This window comes from Primulina huaijiensis, chromosome 15 (genome assembly GCF_012295235.1).
Source record: "Primulina huaijiensis isolate GDHJ02 chromosome 15, ASM1229523v2, whole genome shotgun sequence".
Lineage (NCBI taxonomy): Eukaryota > Viridiplantae > Streptophyta > Magnoliopsida > Lamiales > Gesneriaceae > Primulina > Primulina huaijiensis.
In genome coordinates, this window is record NC_133320.1 from 23,640,151 (window position 1) to 23,659,559 (window position 19,409).

A 19,409-nucleotide genomic window follows, 5' to 3' on the forward strand; every position below is an offset into this window, starting at 1 on the left:
AAATTGTGTAAGATAAAAAAATTTTAAGTGTTTTGTGAAGTGATGAAATGGTGTAAGAGAGAAAAATTTTAAGTGTTATGAAGTGGTGAAAAAAATTTTAAGTGTTGTGTGAAGTAATAAAATGGTGTAAAAGAGAAAAATTTTAAGTGTTGTGAAGGAAAATAGAACGAAAATTGAGATATTTATAGACAGTTTGCGATGGGTTTTGGTTAAACGTCGCTATTGGCGACGGTATATAATAAACTGTCGCATATTTTTATTTGGCAACGGTTTGGATTTAAACTGTCGCTAAAATTTAGCGACGGTTATTTCAAAACAATGTCGCTAAATTTAGCGACGGTTTTGACAAACCTGTCGCTAAATTAGCGACGGCTGTTGAAATAACCGTCGCTATATATTGCAACGTTTTCCAAAACCGTTGTTGGTTGTCAAAAAAACCACGCTAAAATTAGCGACAGTTATGTTAAAACCGTCGCGAATTTAAACTTAGCGACGGTAAAAACCGTCGCTAAATGTAGCGACGGTTATTTCATAACCGTCGCTAAATATTGCAACGTTTTCCAAACCGTGTTGTTTGTCCAAAAAAAACACGCTAATCGACAACAGTTCATAGAACCGTTGTCGTTGACTCAAAAAAAACGCTCAAAGACAACGGTTCGTTGTCTTTGATCACAAAAACCGTTGTCTTTGACCCCCCAAAGACAACGGTTTGACCCCCAAAAGACAACGGTTTTCGATAAAACCGTTGTTAAAAAGCATACGATAACGGTTTTTGTGAAAAACCGTTGTCGTATGTGTGTTGTTGTATGCAGAAATTCTTGTAGTGCAGGATCAGAAACAGCATAAGAAAAGGCAATAAAATACCTGTCCGGAATTGGTTCCCAAACCACTGATTCCCACCAAACGCATGGACGCGGCCATCTGCACAAATGCACACCGTATGCCAAAGTCCAGCTGCAACTGCTTCTATCTGACAGGAAAGAGACACAGGTTGGTCTCAGCGAATCATCGGTATTCCCCTGTCCACACTGCATAATTTAAAATTTCTATCAGAGCTGTCTAAATTGCTTCTTTCGTTATTGAGAAGCCTTTCATGCATGATAATTCTGATTTAGCCAACGAATATGAGGAAGCCTTTTATGCAGGCATGCATGAAAATAATTTTAAGAATGTAAAAATACAAGATGTTAAAGAAATGAAATGCAAAACAAATATGACTGGCCATAAGCTAAGATCCCCAGCCAAAAGTAAGAAGCACACCAGCATTTGATTATACAATGAAAAAAAATTCATTTATAGATGATATAGCGAATTTTTCAACAGATCATTTCAGCAAAGAAATCATTGCTCACCTGTTACTACTGCACTGTGTCTGCCTCTGCAAGCAATGCCTTTTACATAATTTCCCATGGATTTAAAAGGCTTACCTCCCTCGGTCACACTTTCTTGATCAATCACAGCAGAAAATATTGTTTAAAAATTTGTTCAATTTGATTTACATTTCAATTTTTTTTAAAAAAAAATATTAATCAGTAAAAATGTTTGTGATTAAAATATTTCAAATTGATATGAATAAATTTTTAGTTTTTTTTTTTTTTTTTTTTTATGATTAATAGATTGAGTGATGAATTAATGGAACGCGTTGTTGAATTCCATAATTAATATTTCTCAATGTCTTGTATGCAGGTAACTAATTATTAAAACAGATTAATATTTTTATTAAAGATCGAGCAGATTGCTGCGACCGATATTTGAGTAACAAATAAGGATCATGTTAGATGTATCATGAAGGTTATATAAAATGCATTTTAAATGACAAAACTATATGTCTTAAATGTATTTTTAATATTAAAGATGTTTTTAATATTTCTAATGTTGTTATTATTAAATTATTTCATGTTATTTGTTGTTATTCGGTTGTGGACTTGAACAGGAGCTAGTTCAAGTAGAGGATTATCAAGTTCATATATATAATTTCAAAAAATTTAATTAAATTCATGTAAGACATCTAACACACTCTCTCTCACACATTTTAAAATATTATTTTAAATTTTTTTAATATTTTGCAATTAATATTATTTAAAATTTTATGTTATATGTTTTAAAAATTGTTTGTAATTAATATTTAAAATGACAAAAAAATTTTTATCAAAATATTTCAATTAGGTAAGAGGCCTATAAAAAAAGAAAAAAGAATTGTTTTGATCGTGGACAAATGAATGAATTTTTTTATTTTTAATGTGACAATTATTTGACAGAGCGAAGACCTAAATGGGTTCCTGCGACGTGGATGTCATAGAATGCATGAATGTACACGTAGATAAGGTTGGGAGGAGAGCTATGGCCACAATTTTCCAAATGGCAATTTCACACACACTATCATCCCATTTCCTCTCCGCCGGTGCACCGGCAAGTAAAGTAATCCCCATACCCACCGCGAAATTTCACTCTTCCAGTCTCGAAGACAGGGTAACCCATATTCACGCAAACGGGTCTGTTTCCAGATTCAAGCCGCCAAGCTGCCCCCCGGCGTAGGCTTAATTCTTTAATTCCATTCTTGTTTTTTTAAATTTTATTGTATAATCATACAAATTACGTGGTGATATAAATTTCAGGTGGAACTATCGAAGGAAGAACTGTGATACCCTTGTCCCACATCTGAAAAATCAAAGATTTAAAATAAGTTTATAATGGCTTACAATGGACTTCTATAGCAACTTGGGTTAATCATTTTCGTAAAAGCGAGGACGAATACGAAGTAGTTGCTATAGGAGCCCATTGTGCAGTCACGCAGGCGCGGGCCCGGGCTCGGGGCGTGACAAAATGGTATCAGAGCCGGTCACCGGCATGGAACACAGGGAAATAAGTGCTATGCAGGGCAAAGTGCTACGTGCATGGGAGCCACCTCTTGAACCTGCGGGGCAAAGTGCTACATGACGGGAGCCACCTCTTGAACCTGTAGGAGCCACCTCTAGATTCTCGGTGCTGGTGGATCGAGGGGTCAGGCCGCGACGAGGACGTCGCGTTCTGAAGGAGGGGTGATTGTGATACCCTTGTCCCACATCTGAAAAATCAAAGATTTAAAATAAGTTTATAATGGCTTACAATGGACTTCTATAGCAACTTGGGTTAATCATTTTCGTAAAAGCGAGGACGAATACGAAGTAGTTGCTATAGGAGCCCATTGTGCAGTCACGCAGGCGCGGGCCCGGGCTCGGGGCGTGACAAGAACCGAAGTACGATGCCCCGTTTCTGGGTTTCACGAGGACAGCTGAAACTTGGAACTCCAGAGCTGGGATGATCGGCATCGTTATGGTTTTTGTAGTTGAATTGGTCAGTTTTCGAATATTTGTTCGTGTTTTATTATTTAAATAAAGTTACGAAACTATTTTTGACATGGGTTTTAGTTAGTTGTGGGAAAAAAAAAGTAGTTTAATTATTAGTATTAGGAGTTTGAATGCATACTTAACTTTAAATCATTTTTACATTTATTGCCTAGAGTCCATTAGTATATATACACGCAATGTTTCGTAATTTTCAATTTACATTTGGAAAACCCTTAAGAAATAAATAATTATTGTCTATATATTTATAATTAGTTCAAGTTTTTCATATAAAATATTTTCTACAGTAATGATCAGGAAACCCTGTGGTTTTGTGTGTCCCAGAATAGTCTAACATTGCATTTGGAGAAGGTTCTTAATTGAGTCGGTTTTTGGAATTGAGTTAGATCTAAATCTCAATCATATCAGAGTTCATATCCATCGTTATGTATTGAACTGTCCTATGAGTCATCCGATAATGTCTTATAAACAGTTTGTTCTTTCTTGGACATGTTAAATATATTGTACAGATTTTGAACAAAGGACTGCTTCAGATAATTGGTGTGGATGTGGGGAAAGGCCTCGATATCCCGCTTTGAGAAATTGAAGCTGCTATGGTTCATGATGGCCACGAATTGGACGATGTAATTAATATTTCGAAATGTCGAATATATATGACAATATTTTTCATTTAATTTCCTCGTTTCCATTTATTTAATTTTCGATTTTTAATCGAGTTGGTGATGTTTTACTCTGGCAAGTAGTGTTAGTTTTCTGATTAAAATTCGAGTCACACGATGTTTCTTGAAATAAGCCTCGAGAAATTTAAATATTTTACTAGGAAAATGATTTTTTTGTCAATCAATTTGTCTAATTTTTAGTTTTGATCTATAAAGTTTTTAAAATTGAGTTTTGGTAATACGGAATTTTAATTTCATTTATTTTGGTCTAATTGATATGTTATCCGTTAAATCGTCAATTTTCGATATCAATCAGTATTCTTTCGACATCACTAACTAAACCAAAATAAAAAAAAAAAAATTAGTATTCCAAAACTAATTTCAAAAACTAAGAAAACGAAATCTATAATTAAATAAATTAATGAATAAAAAAAACTATTTACCCCATTTTATTACTTTGCTAAGACAACAGCGGTTATAATAAACAATAAGCTATATATACAATTTTAATATATTTTAAATCTTCTTCGAATATTCAAATGAAGTAAACAGATCAACATGCAAGCTCCAATGGAAAACGAAAATGTTTATGCTTCAAATTAGTTATAATCTTGATTCATATAAATAAAAGTTTTTCAATTAATCAAACAATACGAATAAAGCAATCGCCAATATAACGAGAATATAAGATCAGGCTTCAGACGATGTGTGAGTTAGTGGAGTATGTAGACGTTTGATCAATGATAAAAAAATTTAACATTGTGAGTCAAAGGTTCCATATATATATTTTCAAATAACAACGCGTTATAATTATGTATATAATATATTATTTAGATACAACACAAGGTAGGTGGTCTAGATACTCCAAAACTCATTCAATACTCTTGCTATATACATATGTATGGTATGGAAAAAGCCAGACCTAACTTGTAACCATTGAGGTCCAACATTTTAAAGTTTTTTTTTTCCAATTTATTTACTATGTGACAATATTATATTTCCCAAAATAATTCAGTCTTAATAATAATATTTGTTTGGATATATTAAACTTTTTATTAAAAGGAAAAAAATTAGTATTTATTATTAAAAACCAATAAAAGCGGTTTATATATAATTCACTTGACAAATATAAATAAAAACTAAATTAAATTTATATTAGGGATTTTTCTCTAATTTATCTTTAATTTAAATTTAAATATATATAAAGCCAGAAAAGCTGGTAGAAAAAAGACAATAAATTAAATAAGGTGAGAAAATTTGAAGACCTTTGATATGTAAAGACAACCTCAAATGCATCACCATTGAACTAACTAAACAAGCCGCCCAGCAGCACCTTACTTCCTATTTACTACTACACTCCTCTACCCAAAACTCATTGCTGAAACTTCACTACCCACCGCTAAAGCTCCGCCGTTGGGAGCCTTCCTCACTGCTTTCCGTAACATTAGAAAAAACTAATTGCGAAAAAAACTCGAAATGGCCCGTGGGTTCACATTCGCGTTTCATGTAGGTTTGGTCATGGCTGTATTCACTTGCGTCTACTTCATGACGATGCTGGTGTTCATCGACAGGTGGTTCGGGCTGGATTCATCTCTCGGCATGTTGAATGCTGTCGTTTATACGTACTTGGCTGTTGTGTTCGCCAATTCTTACCGGCTCGCCATGTTCACTGACCCGGGTCGAGTCCCCGCATCGTTCGTGCCGCATTCTGAGAATTCTCAGAGAGCTGTTAAAGAGATAAAGCGAAAGGTTTTCTTCAATTATTTTGTGATATTCGTCGCATATATTTTTTTAATTCGTACTTGCATGTATATATAATGTTTTGTTAATGGATATTTTTGCTTCGTTGATTTTGAAGATGACTTTTCTGTGGCGTTTATCTAATTTTTTACGGTACTTTAAAAGTTTTTATAAATGTCTCAAGCTTGTGATGTAATTTTCTTGGTTTCCCTTTTCGAAAATGTTGTTTTCTTCATTTAAAGTAGAAATTTGAGGAAAGTATTTTGAGAGTGAGTTTGTTTTGTTTTTTCTAAACCTTTTTCGGAATTATATTCAGTGGATCGACTTATTTAAAATCATAAATAGTTGGATCGAAGGTTTTAAGATCTAAATTTGAGGAAATAATATTTTTCTGTCCATTTTCTCACTTAATATTCTACACAGGGTTGATTGGTTCTGCTGCAGAATTTTACATTAAATCTGATTGTCTATGCTGGTAGCATTCGATTCTGCTCCACATAAATCACTTCTGTGATGAAGTGAATCTTGTATTTCGTTCCTCTCGGAAACATGCAGGCGGAACCAGTTAATATATAAAACATAATCAATTGGGAAAAAATAGTACTCATACATATATGCATGCAAGATCTGATATAATGCATGATCTTCTGAATTCAGATCAATCAAATTACTTCATTAAAGATCTATTATTTGGTGTCGTCGTTTGGATTTGTTGCGTTAATATGGCCTTTTATGCTGTCGGAAGCGTGCGATTGTCGTATTCGGTCTTGAATTAATTTTGTCGCGATCTAGGTCGTCATCATAAGTCACCGGCATCATGTTTAGACTCGGCGATCTAGTGTTTTTGTGCAATAAATTCGTTCTTCGATGTTATTTTGTGTACGTTATCGACATAATATTGTTCGCCTATAGATCAATTGATCTATCCGGAAATCATGTAATAGCATTTGCAATGTGATCGCCTATATAGTAAAGTTGAGTTTGATGGATATTAAACTTGCTGGTTCTGAAGATTGTATGATTTTTCTTTTCAGGGTGGAGATGTGAGATTCTGTCAAAAGTGCTCTCATTATAAGCCTCCCCGGACCCATCATTGCCGGATATGCAACAGATGCGTTTTACGTATGGTACGCCTGGTTCACATTCTCATTCTCTTGATTACTCAAATCTGATCTAATTAGATAATGTGTTTAAAGCGCTGCTTCTTGATGCTAGGATCACCATTGCGTTTGGATAAATAATTGTGTGGGGCATGCAAATCATAAGTACCTATTCGTGCTCGTTGTGTATGCGGAGGTTGCATGTCTATACTCCCTGGTACATTTTCTTCTTTCCATCTGCTGGATATTGTCTGTGGAACATCGCTAGCTCGTGATTGCTTTTGTATGATTGAGCGCCTTCTACTGTCAACATATTCGTATATTGATATTATAGACGGGAACTTAACCACTTAACTTGTCGGCATATAATAATAGGAAAGACCTTGTTTTGTTTCAGGTCTTGTTCTTCGGCTGTTTAACTGCAGATCATGGAGAAGATGCTGATAAACTATTTTTCAGGATAATATACGTAATATTTCGTGCTCGAATACTTTTCTTGTAGTTTAAATTTTCTTGTGTTCTTCGGTTCGCTTAATATATTAATGAACCGTGCAGTTCATTTCGGGGTTATCGTTGATCTCTTTATGTTTGGTTCTGGCTGTTCTTCTTTGGTGGAACATCTATCTTGTAACCCTCAACAAGACTCAAATTGAGGTTTTGTTATCCATATCTATCTTTTCTTATTATAACCATTGGTTAAATTTATTGACTCGTGACTAATCTCGATCGATCTATTAATCTTCGTTTGGCAGTATTTTGAAGGCGTGAGATCAATGTGCGTGAAAAAAGGAGGCCCCGTCTATTCAAATCCTTACGATATTGGTGCACAAAAGAATATGAGATCGGTAAGCATGCATGCCATGATTATAATTGAACAAAGTCATGTTCGGACAAGATCAGAAAATATATTGAATTTTGAACTCATTTACGTTCGACTGGTGCATGCAGATTCTGGGACCAACTGTTCTTGACTGGATACGCCCAACGACCAAACATATCGGCACTGGCCTCCGTTTTCCAACAAGGTATGACGACCTCCTCCAACCGCACACTCCAAAATAGGCCCGGTACTCCTCCGCCGTCGACCCGTCTGGCGAAACGACTAATAATAATAAGCTGTTGTGAGCATGCTACTCTCATATATATAATCAGTGTATGTTGTTGTTCAACTTGTGTTTGGTAATTACTGGGAAACTTAAATGTTGTATGTTTTCGTGCGTGGAGTTCTGAGGTGACTATAATAAATTAATAAAAAAAATATATTAAATAAAGTTTGGGCTTGTGGTATATTTGTTCTTGGTCCGATCCTTTTACTTCTTTTGGTTAAATATCGCCAGAGTTTTCTACATATTGTTAATAAGAATATTCATTTTAATAATATTTCTTTTTAAATTATTAATCTATAAAAAAAGAAAAATATTTGTAGTGCAAACGAATAACATCCTTTAAATTTAGAATTTTCGCATTTTTTGATACATAATAAGTTTTGAAATATAATCATCGATCGGTACCCTTTTTCATTTTCAAAATTTTGCTCTGGAGCCCCCAAATGCAGTTAATTTTGAAAAGTTATCAACCTTCATGAAGAAGAATCGAATAATTAATTAGGTTTGGAATTTCACATTAGAAACTCAAATGAATAAAGAGTCGTGCGTGTAATTATTTATAATGCATCAATCAAATCATTTGAATAATATTATAATATTATCATTTGTATTTTATCTATATTAATTATTTAAAAAACAAAATCATAATTTATATTGATATTTCATATTTAATAAATCAAACTAATCATACTATTATTTATTAATATTATTCCATATCCTACACAAATCCCAATATCAAAATAATTACAACATTACTAAAATACACATCATGTTGTAAATGTATCGTGTACATCGACTAGCTAATATATACTCTATACTTATATTATTAAATGGAGATTTTTATTATTGATATTTGAAATATATCAAATTTTATTTTATTTATTTAATCTCTATCACAATACTTTTATTTTTACAAATATAACAAAATAATATACTTCATGACCATATATATGGTTTAATAATCAATCATTTACCAATTATTAACAGCATATATATACATAAATATCAATCTGATTCCTTTTCCAACATTTTTTGGGATCGAACGAACTTATCGTACAAAATTTATCCAATATGGTTTACATATTATTACATTAACGTATAAATTTATTAGGAAAAAATGATTTATTACCTTGGTCCAAAATTTTATTACAAACCAAAAATACTAGCACGTGGGGTGGCACGTGTACACGTACTCACGAAAGGATAAGGTCAAAAGACGGACCATGCTCTATCAATTTCATATTGCAAATTGCAGTATAGCCCCCCACACCTCCACTCTGCTACTTCGAGATTCAAAGGTTTATTATCTTATTTCAATTATCAAATTATATAGAGTTTCGAGCCCCATCTCTCTCTCTACATAGCACTGCGGCAAGGGTCAAAATAAACGAAATTTTTACACTCCAACTTGAGGAGAATATGAGCAGCCCAGATGAAATAAACAGGTTTGATGTCTGGATTCTTTTCAGATTTCGTGTGTTTCTCTCTGTTTCTTGATTTTATGGTTAATTAATATGTGCTTTGGTTTATGGGTTTTTCCCTTTCTTTTTGTATATTTCTTTCTTTACTTAAAAATGTGTGTGTGTGTGTGTGTGTGTGTGTGTGGTCGGATGTATAGTGAGCTGCGATTAATTTGATTAGGAATCGGTTAGCTGATGATAGTGAAATGTTAGTGATTTTTAATTTCTTGGATATGGAACATATCTTTTCTTCTGTTATCTTTTTCTATTTTCTATGATAGATTTTGTGATAATCCAGTGTCATTGACGTGTGATCCGAAGAGGGGCGAATTGATTTTCCTATAGATCATATGTGTTAACGTGTTATTGATTCGTAAACTCATGGTTCCACATAAATTTTTCGAGCTTCTTTGCTTTAATTTATCTCTCTATACTAAAATATCAGCTTCGCAGCTGATATAATTCTTGGTTTTCATGTGTTCTTGATTCAGTTTATCAACCACCCGACCTATTTAATCACACCCTTATATTCATCCAAGAAAATTTCTTACCTCGTCCATATTTGCAACGAGTCTCAAGTCTTGCCTTTTTAGCTAATGAGACCTACCCCATTTTGTTGTCAATAGTGTAATGAATACCTGCACTGCATACAAGAAAAGAAAATTTCCAGCCGAACTTCTTGAAATGCCTCTGCATAAACAACTACGTGGGGATCAAATCCTCAAGTATGATGCTTCACGCGATTCCAGAAAAGAGAGTGAGAAGTTTGAAATTAACATATGCTCCAGAGGAGGCGAATCAGATGTACAATCTTCAAAAGATAGCAATAGCTTCCAAGGGGATGCAGATTTCATCATGTGCGCGCACCTTGAAGCAAAAACTCCAAATATACTACCAAACAAACACCCATTTAACGAGCCCTCAACTTCATCTGCCAGTTGGGGTGGCTTGAATTCTGACGTGGGTCTTGATTCTACAGAGAGCAGATCATTTACCAAATTAAGTTCCGGCTATGCGGAATCATTATCCATAAGTGTATCAAATTATGATGATGACCTTCTAGAATTTGAACGACGTGCTGAATGTAGCTTATCTGAAGATGAAAACGATGACATGAATGCCGAGAAACAACTTTTTAATTTGCTGTATTCAAACGGGATGGCTCCTAGTAATTATGTTCTTTCATCTGGAAGGTGGTCTGTTGATCAAGGTAAATTGATTTTTATTATAAAAGATTTTGTATTGCTGGTTCACATGGTATGAAAATATGTTCTTCCAGGCGCAGATAATATCGAAGAAGGAACGAAGAAACAAACGATAGACAAGGAGTTCGAGCAGTTCTTTTCAGAGCTTATGCTGTAACCAGCAATGTGTGTGGGAATTGACAGCCTTTGTAAATTATGAAGCCTTCAAAATTCTCTCCTTTTCTTCACTCATCTGTTGTGTACTATATTTTTTTTCTGATCTGTCATATTGTTTTTCTTGCTTTAATATTCTTACATGATGAGTACTTTATAAATTATTTAATTTCCAAAATGCATTTCCATTGTGTAATTATTAAAAGAAATTAAAAAAAAATTGTCCCATTTTAATTTGTCTCGGACTCTAGCTCGACTCTATTTTAATTTTGTAAAGTTCCAGTATTAAATTTCAAGCTCAAGCTCGATCTCAACTTGTTAAAATATTGAGTTACTTTAATTCGAAAGTGTTAGTATTTGGTTGGATTTTTACAATTTAAGAAGTTCTTTGAAATATCAAAATTAAGCAATTTAAAATTCTTGTTTAACAAAACATTTAACGAGCATAAAATTATTTTTATTATATTAAGTGAAATAAACTTTTTAAAATTATTGTTTATATGTAAAAACAAAAAACCTGTATTTAAAAAAAAAAACCCAACAACTACGAAAGTGGGCCATTGCTCGAGTTACCTTTATTGGGCCGGCCTGCGGAAAACTGACCAAACTAACTTTTTATCACTGCTACCAGAAAGGAGAGGAATCCTTTCTCCGTTTCCTACGATGTGTAAAGTTCCCTCGATAGTCGATACCAAACGGTTTAACGAACGTATCACGAATTCTTTCTCAGAAATTTTTTCTAACAATTCGTATTGTATACAGATTATAACGCCGTCGTAAGATTTTTCCAGTTAGGATTTGTTTTCGCACTGCAATCAAAGTTCCATGTTCTGATCAGCCGATTCAATGTTTTCTCGAGTCGGACGCTATATTTATCGATAATCATACAGTCGAGTAAGCTCATAAACTTGATTTTCAATGAAAGCTGAAATGTGTATTGGTGTCTTACTGTTAATTGTATTTTAGGTCTTTCTGTTACTCCTTGTTTGAAAATATTTTCCGGGCAGGATGGCGCTACTTCCGGTATTTATGGAGTGAGGTCGGCGATATTAAGTGAATTGATGAACGGAAATGGGCGTAATTTACGCACGGATAATGGGTTAGGGTTTACGAGGAGATTTTTGGCTTCCGTTGGAGCTGGTAAGCATGTTGAGAACTGTGGGATTTTGAAGGAATCAAAGTCGCTTCTTGGCAGCCTGAGGCTTCGAAGGCTGTTTTGCAGTGGTGCCCCGAAGAAAATTAGTAAGAACATTGACTATCGTGTTCGTATGCTGTTACCTTCTTTTTTTTTTTCAAAAAGTATGCCGTGTTACTTATTTTTATTGATATTTGATTTGTGAAATGTGGTGCTTGTAGAATATGAAAACTATTATCCGAGGAACAAGAAAGAAATTCCCGAAGGAAGCAATCACAAATCTTAGGCAAAAGGTATTCGAGAACTCACCATAATTTATGGTGACTAATGAACACACGGTTTGTTGCTTTAGAACACTATTTAATTTGATGTTTTGTTTTTTAACTTTTGTTGGTTGTTGCTAGTTGAGAACTGAGATGTCATATTCTTACTTACTCAGAGTGAATGAAGTACCTGATCGAAGTTTGTTATCACCTGTGTTTTCCTTTCCTTGCCATTTAATGATTATGTGCTTTTTTACATCTTTTTATTGTATTATTATATTCCAATGCAGAGGACTCGAGTTCTGGTGAACATGGGAACAATCCTAATTTACAAAAGTTTCGTACACCATTGCTGCTGATAGGATATGTTCTCATGTCCCTACTTTCGACTCCTCAATCTCAGAAGCAGGTGAGTTATCACTCCACATGCCTATAATTGGGATTTTCGGATCACCTGGTGTTTTCCATCCAACACACTACCTACCCAGGTTCCTCTATGCATATTGAGTCTCGATATGATCCTGGAGTGGATTTGTATATGTGACTATGACTTCTAATTTTGTTTTGAGTGTTTATTCAAGCACCCACATTGGATTCTAATATCCAACATACATTGAACGTTCATAAAATGTCAAATGGCTGGTCTGTTGAGCAATATTATGGTTGCACACCTCTTTGAATCAATTTACAGCGCATTATTATGACTTCCTATCATATTATTTTTTGACTTCTTATGAATGTATTCTATGAACCTTTGTTTCTTTTATGTTTTATAGTATGATGGTGCTCATATAACATTGACTTGTTTTTTTTATTTTGTGCACTATCTTAATCCTTCATATTATTTTAAGCATCCATTCACAATGTGGGATCAGATGTTTCATTTTATCCTTTATTGGTTTCAATTCCAGATAAGTTTCCAAGAGTTCCAGAACAAGCTACTTGAGCCTGGTTTGGTGGATCACATTGTTGTTTCTAATAAGTCAGTTGCAAAAGTATATGTGAAGAATTTGCCAAATAATAACAAAGATACCAACAGCAACACATCCCCTGGTGATACCAACGGTAGAAATGTGAGTCACTATAAATATTATTTCACTATTGGAAGCATTGAATCGTTTGAGGAGAAGCTGGAGGAAACCCAGAAAGCACTTGGAATTGATCATCGCAATTATGTTCCCGTCACATATGTTTCTCAGATGAATTTTTTCCAAGAGTTTATGAAGTTTGGTCCGACATTGTTGCTTCTCGGAACCCTCATCTACATGGGACGGAGAAGTGGATTTAGTGTTGGAGGTCCTGGTGGAAAAGGTGGTCGTGGATTATTCAATATCGGGAAAGCACCTATCACAAAAATGGATAAAAATGCCAAAAATAAGGTCAGAACGTGATTAAATTTGTGTTCCCTCTTAGACCTCATTTTGTAGTAATGATGTAGCAAATTTTGTTCTCTTCATTTGTAGCAGAACAACATGTGTTTACTTTGTAAGTATGTTTTTTTCAAAGATGTGGCTGGCTGTGATGAGGCAAAACAAGAGATAATGGAGTTTTGTGCATTTTCTGAAAAATCCCAAAAAATATGAGGAGCTGGGATCAAAACTTCCAAGAGGTGTGCTTCTTGTTGGCCCTCCTGGAACTGGGAAGACACTTCTTGCTAAAGCAACAGCAGGAGAGTCTGTTGTTCCTTTTTTCTCCATATCTGGATCAGATTTCATGGAGATGTTTGTTGGAGTTGGACCTGCCAGGGTCCGAAGCTTATTTCAAGAAGCAAGACAATCTGCACCATGTATAGTCTTTATTGATGAAATTGACGCAATAGGTCGAGCAAGAGGTCGTGGGGCATTTTCTGGAAGCCATGATGAACGTGAGAGTACATTAAATCAGTTGCTTGTTGGAAATGGATGGATTTGGAACTACTTCTGGTGGTGTTGTTCTTGCTGGCACTAATCGGCCTGACATATTGGACAATGCTTTGCTAAGGCCTGGAAGTTTTGATCGTCAAATCTCCATTGATAAGCCAGACATCAAGGGCCGTGATCAGATCGCATATATTTGAATGAATTGAAACTTGATAAGGAATCGTCATATTACTCCAAGAGGCTAGCTGCTCTGACTCCTGGATTTGCTGGGGCTGACATTGCAAATGTGTGTAATGAAGCTGCTTTAATTGCAGCGAGGAATGATAATATGATAATCACGATGCAACATTTTGAGGCTGCTATTGATCGTGTTATAGGGGGTCTTGAGAAGAAGAACAAGGTATCCTTTTCTCCTTATTATTTCTCTTCATGAATGTTGTTTGCCAGTTTGTGGATATTTTGCAGCATGCCTTGAACTCAGAATTCACTCGCTTACAAGAACTTTGTTATTTATCTTAAGTGAATTGGTATGAAGTTGTTTAGTGATTTTGTATTTTAAGTTGAAGCCACCCAGCTAGTTGCCTCATTCTCCAGTGCTTGTGTCAGATTAAGTTATGCACGCTGGGTATGTTACTCTTGCTTGTTTTATACATACAGCTAGAATACAAGCAAACAGCTGGAAGAATATGATATTTTTAACGCGATACTGAAGTCTTACCACAGTTCCACTGTTTTATTTGTATTAGTTATAGAATTGTATTTGGAATGTGGATATGATTTAGTGATAAAATAATTCATTCCTACAGGTTGTTAGCAAGATGGAGAGACGAAGTTTTGCTTACCATGAATCTGGCCACGCTGTTGCTGGTACCATCCTTGAACATGCTGAACCATTGCTTAAAGTCATAATTGTGCCTCGTGGTACAGCTGCCCTTGGGTTTGCGCAGTATGTTCCAAATGAAAATCTTTTGATGACCAAATAACAGCTTCTTGATATGACCTGCATGACTCTTGGCGGACGGGCAGAGGAGGAGGTAAGTTCGTTTTTGTTTATAAGCGTGAATCCTCTATTAGGTTACCAGCTTTTTTTAACATATTAGGTTACTAGCTAGTGGTTGGTAGATATTGTTGAATTTAAGCTTGCAATGTAGACAATTATCTGATTATGTATATTATGTATACTCAGATGATAAATTAGATTTTTATATGCATTACATTTCCCGAGGCTAGCCTTTCCAAAGATGGTTTCTGTTTAGTACAACTATCATCAGACAAAGATTTATGATGTTTGTTTATAATGCAAGATGACACGAAGGCGGACAAGGATTTTTGACGTCCTTTACGATCTTACTACTGCCCAAGATACGACCTAATTTCCTTCTGCAATAGGTTTTGCTTGGGAGGATCTCAACAGGAGCCCAAAATGATTTGGAGAAGGTCACGAAGATGACCTATGCCCAAGTTGCTGTTTATGGTTTCATTGAAAAGGTTGGCCTTCTCTCGTTCCCTCAGAGAGAGGATAGCTTTGAAACGAGCAAACCCTACAGCAGTAAAACAGCTGCAATAATTGACAATGAAGTTAGAGAATGGATAGCACAATTCAACTGATAGAGAAACACAAAGAGCGTGTTTCTCAGATAGCTGAACTATTACTGGAGAAAGAGGTATTACATCAAGAAGACTTGGTACAGGTACTAGCTAGGTGAGTGTCCATTCCCGAGCACCGGCCAACTAACTATGACAGATTCAAGAAAGGGTTCACAGAAGATAAAGAAATCAGTGAATCCAGTGAAGGTAAGAAAACTATGCAGGATGATGGATTGGGGTCATCTTCTCTTGAACATGGCTTCGCGCCTGCTTAATGATAGGCAAATAAAACTTGTATGTGTAGATAGATATAATGCCGTCTCTTTGTTGGTTGCTAACAGGAGCGTGGAGGTGACTATTTCCTGTGAGTAATTCACCGTAGTTTTCAGAAACCTAACACCTAAAGTTTGTACTTGAAACGAACTTGTTTTGCGTAAAATTCATATATTTTTTAATCTAAAGAGCAAGTTCTATAGCCATCAATGGATCCATCTTGCGGTCGACCTTGATGAATCCAGCTAAACAAAATTAGGTTGTATTTGTAAAGATTTATTTAAGTGTTTTTTAGTCTATATTACAATTTCCAAACATTTTATTGGTTATAAACTCAGAAATCCTTAAAATAAATCGTTATAAACACTACATAATCTGATTTATGCTTGATTTAGTTTATATAGAGAAAAGTTAGCAAGTTAAAAATCAATGCGGATCAGGTCAACTCAATTTTTTTTAATTTTTATTATTTAGTAATAGTAATATGGAATGCAGTGATAGAATATGCGATAGATATTAAGAATTTTTATGAATATAATATTAGTTAAATAGTTAAGTTTATTTTTCAAACCTTGGTTGAAACTCTTCAACCTTGGCTTAAAAAAATGAAATCNATTTTTGTGTAGCAGCAAAACATAAATGTCAGAAATTTATGTAGGTATAATTGCTGTTCAAATATAAATCTCTATTAGTTGAGGAAACGTACGTCGGTGTTGTATAGACATTGCTCTCATGGTTGAATGAGTAAACAAATCAAATAGTGTGTAGCAAATGGTACATAAAAAAATTGTGAGACGGTGTCACGAATCAATTTTGTTTTACGGATCTCTTATTTGATTCACGTACCCATGAAAAAAGTATTACTTTTTTATGACAAAATATTACTTATTATTATAAATATGAGCACTGTTGACTCGTTTAACAAATAAAAATCCGTTAGACCGTCTAACAAGAGACTGATTAATTCATTGCCTAATTAACAATAATTTATAACCATTTAAAATAGTTGCCACACAAATTGGAATTCACTAGAAGTTGTGCGCTGATACAGTCATACTTGATATGGCTCTAAAAATAGTGGCCGAGAGACTTCTCCTGGATAAAGCTGATGACCTTTGCATGGGCAATGACCACTAGCTATTTTATTTTATTTTAAGTATAAATTAATAAAGCATTTTGTCTACTCTAACATCTATAGATATTTAATTTATTTTATTTTATTTTATTTTAAGTATAAATTAATAAAGCATTTTGTCTACTCTAACATCTATAGATATTTAATTTAGCTAGTGGTCATTGCCCATGCAAAGGTCATCCAGTATTTTATATATATATATATATAACATTTTTAAAATATCCTTGGTCAAACTTGAATTTTTTTTAAAAAAAAGAAATGAATTTTATTGATCAAAGACGTGTGGTCTTACATTTAAAACCATTTATATTTTGAATAGTGGAAAGTCTTCGTAATCGATCAAAGATTATTTGTCACAATTTTCCGCAAACATTATTTAGGTTGATCTCTATATAAATTTTGAAGCCTCATAAATATTTTAATAAGTCGTGTTATAGTGGTAGAGGATTTGGTCAAAATCGCCGTTGAGAACATGATTAAACATAGAGTCGTGTGAAGAAACAAAACAAACATTATTCACGGCTATGCTATACGTGCTTACGACAACCACTCAAATACATATATCACAATTTTGATATGATATTCAATCATCGCATTCGTTTACACGAGTATCATTGAGCTAATGTTTATCTATTATATGATGTGAAACATATCAAAATTATACAATCTAATATATGAGTGACATTTCAACAATGTTAATATAAGTGACTACGACGAGTGGACAACGTATCAAAATTATATATAGCAGCAAAGTGTATTTTCCTTATTGCATTGATTTAATTAGAGTTTGTCACATGTTTGCACCCAAAAAAAAGGTTAACTCACATGTTAAAAGTACACGTTGATGTATGGGCAGATTCATTTTACAATTTAGACATACAACTATAAAAGTAGATTTTTTCTTTTTTTTTTCCGAGTAATAAATAAAATTATTTTAAATTTACTGAATATAATTTAACTATCCTCGCATGCAATTTGAATATTTGATATTACACATAATGTCGAAGTGTGAACAAGCAAGTCTTCATTTAATTTTATTACAATTATACGATCAATTTTTTATATTGAAACGTCATCGATCCTACCGCTCAAAATCATGAATTAAACGTTTTTTAAATAACATCTAGAATTAAAAAATGGAGCAGCTTCAAATATTAAATTAACCCTTCCTTTTCTCCCTCTTTTATTATTATTATTATTATTATTATTATTATTTTATGAGAAGAAATTTCCCTTTCTATACCACTTCTCGAGAAGACTTGATAGATGTTATCCATATTGATAGTATTTTCATCTACTCAGCGCATGACATGTGTGTTGAATGATGAATCATGATTGTAAAGATGAGTGATCATGATTTTTCTATCGAACACAAGTATTATATGTTGAATGGATAAATGTATTACGCATTACCTAAACTAATCTCTTGGAAAAATTGTTGGATTAAATTAATGTGGCTCTGCTCTAAATTTCTTGGATTTAGCAATGAACCTAGCTAATTCACGTGTTCCTTCGAGTTCACACATGAATAAATCAAAACTTTAATCATTCAATGGTGACAGCACACACTCACACACATATATATTATTGTTGTGAAAGGCAAGGCAATTACCCTAACCACGTACTCTGAGTGAATTCATCCTTCGTTTAAAATTATTTCAAATAATTTAAATTATGTATATTTTGTTTCAGTTTAATTTTCTAGTTTTTTATCACTAAAGAAATATTTATACTTATGATCGAGTATCTTTTGACAAAAAAAAAAAAACAATTGATGGTAACAATAATATTTAAACCATACAATAACTAAAACACTGGGTTTCGATCGTTCTACGATATAAAACTCTCCAAAAGTCATCTCAGAATAAAAACGCCTATCTGAAATTTATGAAAATTATACACGTGCCATTAATTTTGATATCAATTGTAGAATCAAACGTTTTTTTGTCATGCATTGCTGTATGTTTAAAATTGTAACATTTCCGATTTGTGGGTTTTTTGAGACTTGTTGGAGAGAATCCGAGCAGCTGAGTTTTTCGGAACTAGTCTAGCTAATTATGTTTTTTCTTGGTCGAATCTTGTCATTTTGATAGGTTCTGGATTTCATTAAGTTGTGTCGACTCATATTCGTGAATATATATATATATAAATATATATATATATATATACACACACACACACACACACACACACACACACACAAACAGATTAAAAGATGATGAAAACCAGGCCTGACGATAAAGAATTGGAATGGATATCATCTCTATTGGGCACTATTTAAACAAGAAATAATTATAAGAAAATGATCATTAGCAGTAAATAACCTACAACTTTTCTGTTTCTTTGGGCAGACAAGCAAGATTTTGATCTGCATTTCATGATAAGAAGTC

At 33.8% G+C, this 19,409-nt stretch overlaps 1 protein-coding gene, 1 long non-coding RNA gene and 1 pseudogene across 2 annotated transcripts; all 3 read left to right on the forward strand.

The window, feature by feature from the left end:
- Positions 1-2,301: 2,301 nt before the first annotated feature.
- LOC140959884 (uncharacterized) lies at positions 2,302-4,059 on the forward strand. Its single transcript, XR_012172075.1, has 2 exons — positions 2,302-3,333; positions 3,854-4,059. It is a non-coding gene; the product is annotated as an uncharacterized lncRNA (long non-coding RNA).
- Positions 4,060-5,365: 1,306 nt separating this feature from the next.
- LOC140958190 (probable protein S-acyltransferase 16) lies at positions 5,366-8,122 on the forward strand. Its single transcript, XM_073415554.1, has 7 exons — positions 5,366-5,752; positions 6,778-6,870; positions 6,959-7,060; positions 7,241-7,312; positions 7,399-7,497; positions 7,596-7,688; positions 7,792-8,122. Exons 1-7 carry the CDS (start codon positions 5,480-5,482, stop codon positions 7,903-7,905), a joined length of 846 nt encoding a protein of 281 aa, XP_073271655.1. The 5' UTR covers positions 5,366-5,479; the 3' UTR covers positions 7,906-8,122.
- A 1,917-nt stretch (positions 8,123-10,039) lies between these two features.
- Positions 10,040-16,084, forward strand: LOC140959435 (ATP-dependent zinc metalloprotease FTSH 8, mitochondrial-like; annotated as a pseudogene).
- Positions 16,085-19,409: the final 3,325 nt, after the last annotated feature.

Bases quoted from the DNA above. Each gene is read 5' to 3' on its own strand.
- LOC140958190 (XM_073415554.1), top strand. From the start codon at position 5,480: ATGGCCCGTGGGTTCACATTCGCGTTTCATGTAGGTTTGGTCATGGCT. The intron at 7,498-7,595 runs GTTTTGTTATCC...TTCGTTTGGCAG, and splicing joins TCAACAAGACTCAAATTGAG to TATTTTGAAGGCGTGAGATC. The intron at 7,689-7,791 runs GTAAGCATGCAT...TGGTGCATGCAG, and splicing joins CACAAAAGAATATGAGATCG to ATTCTGGGACCAACTGTTCT.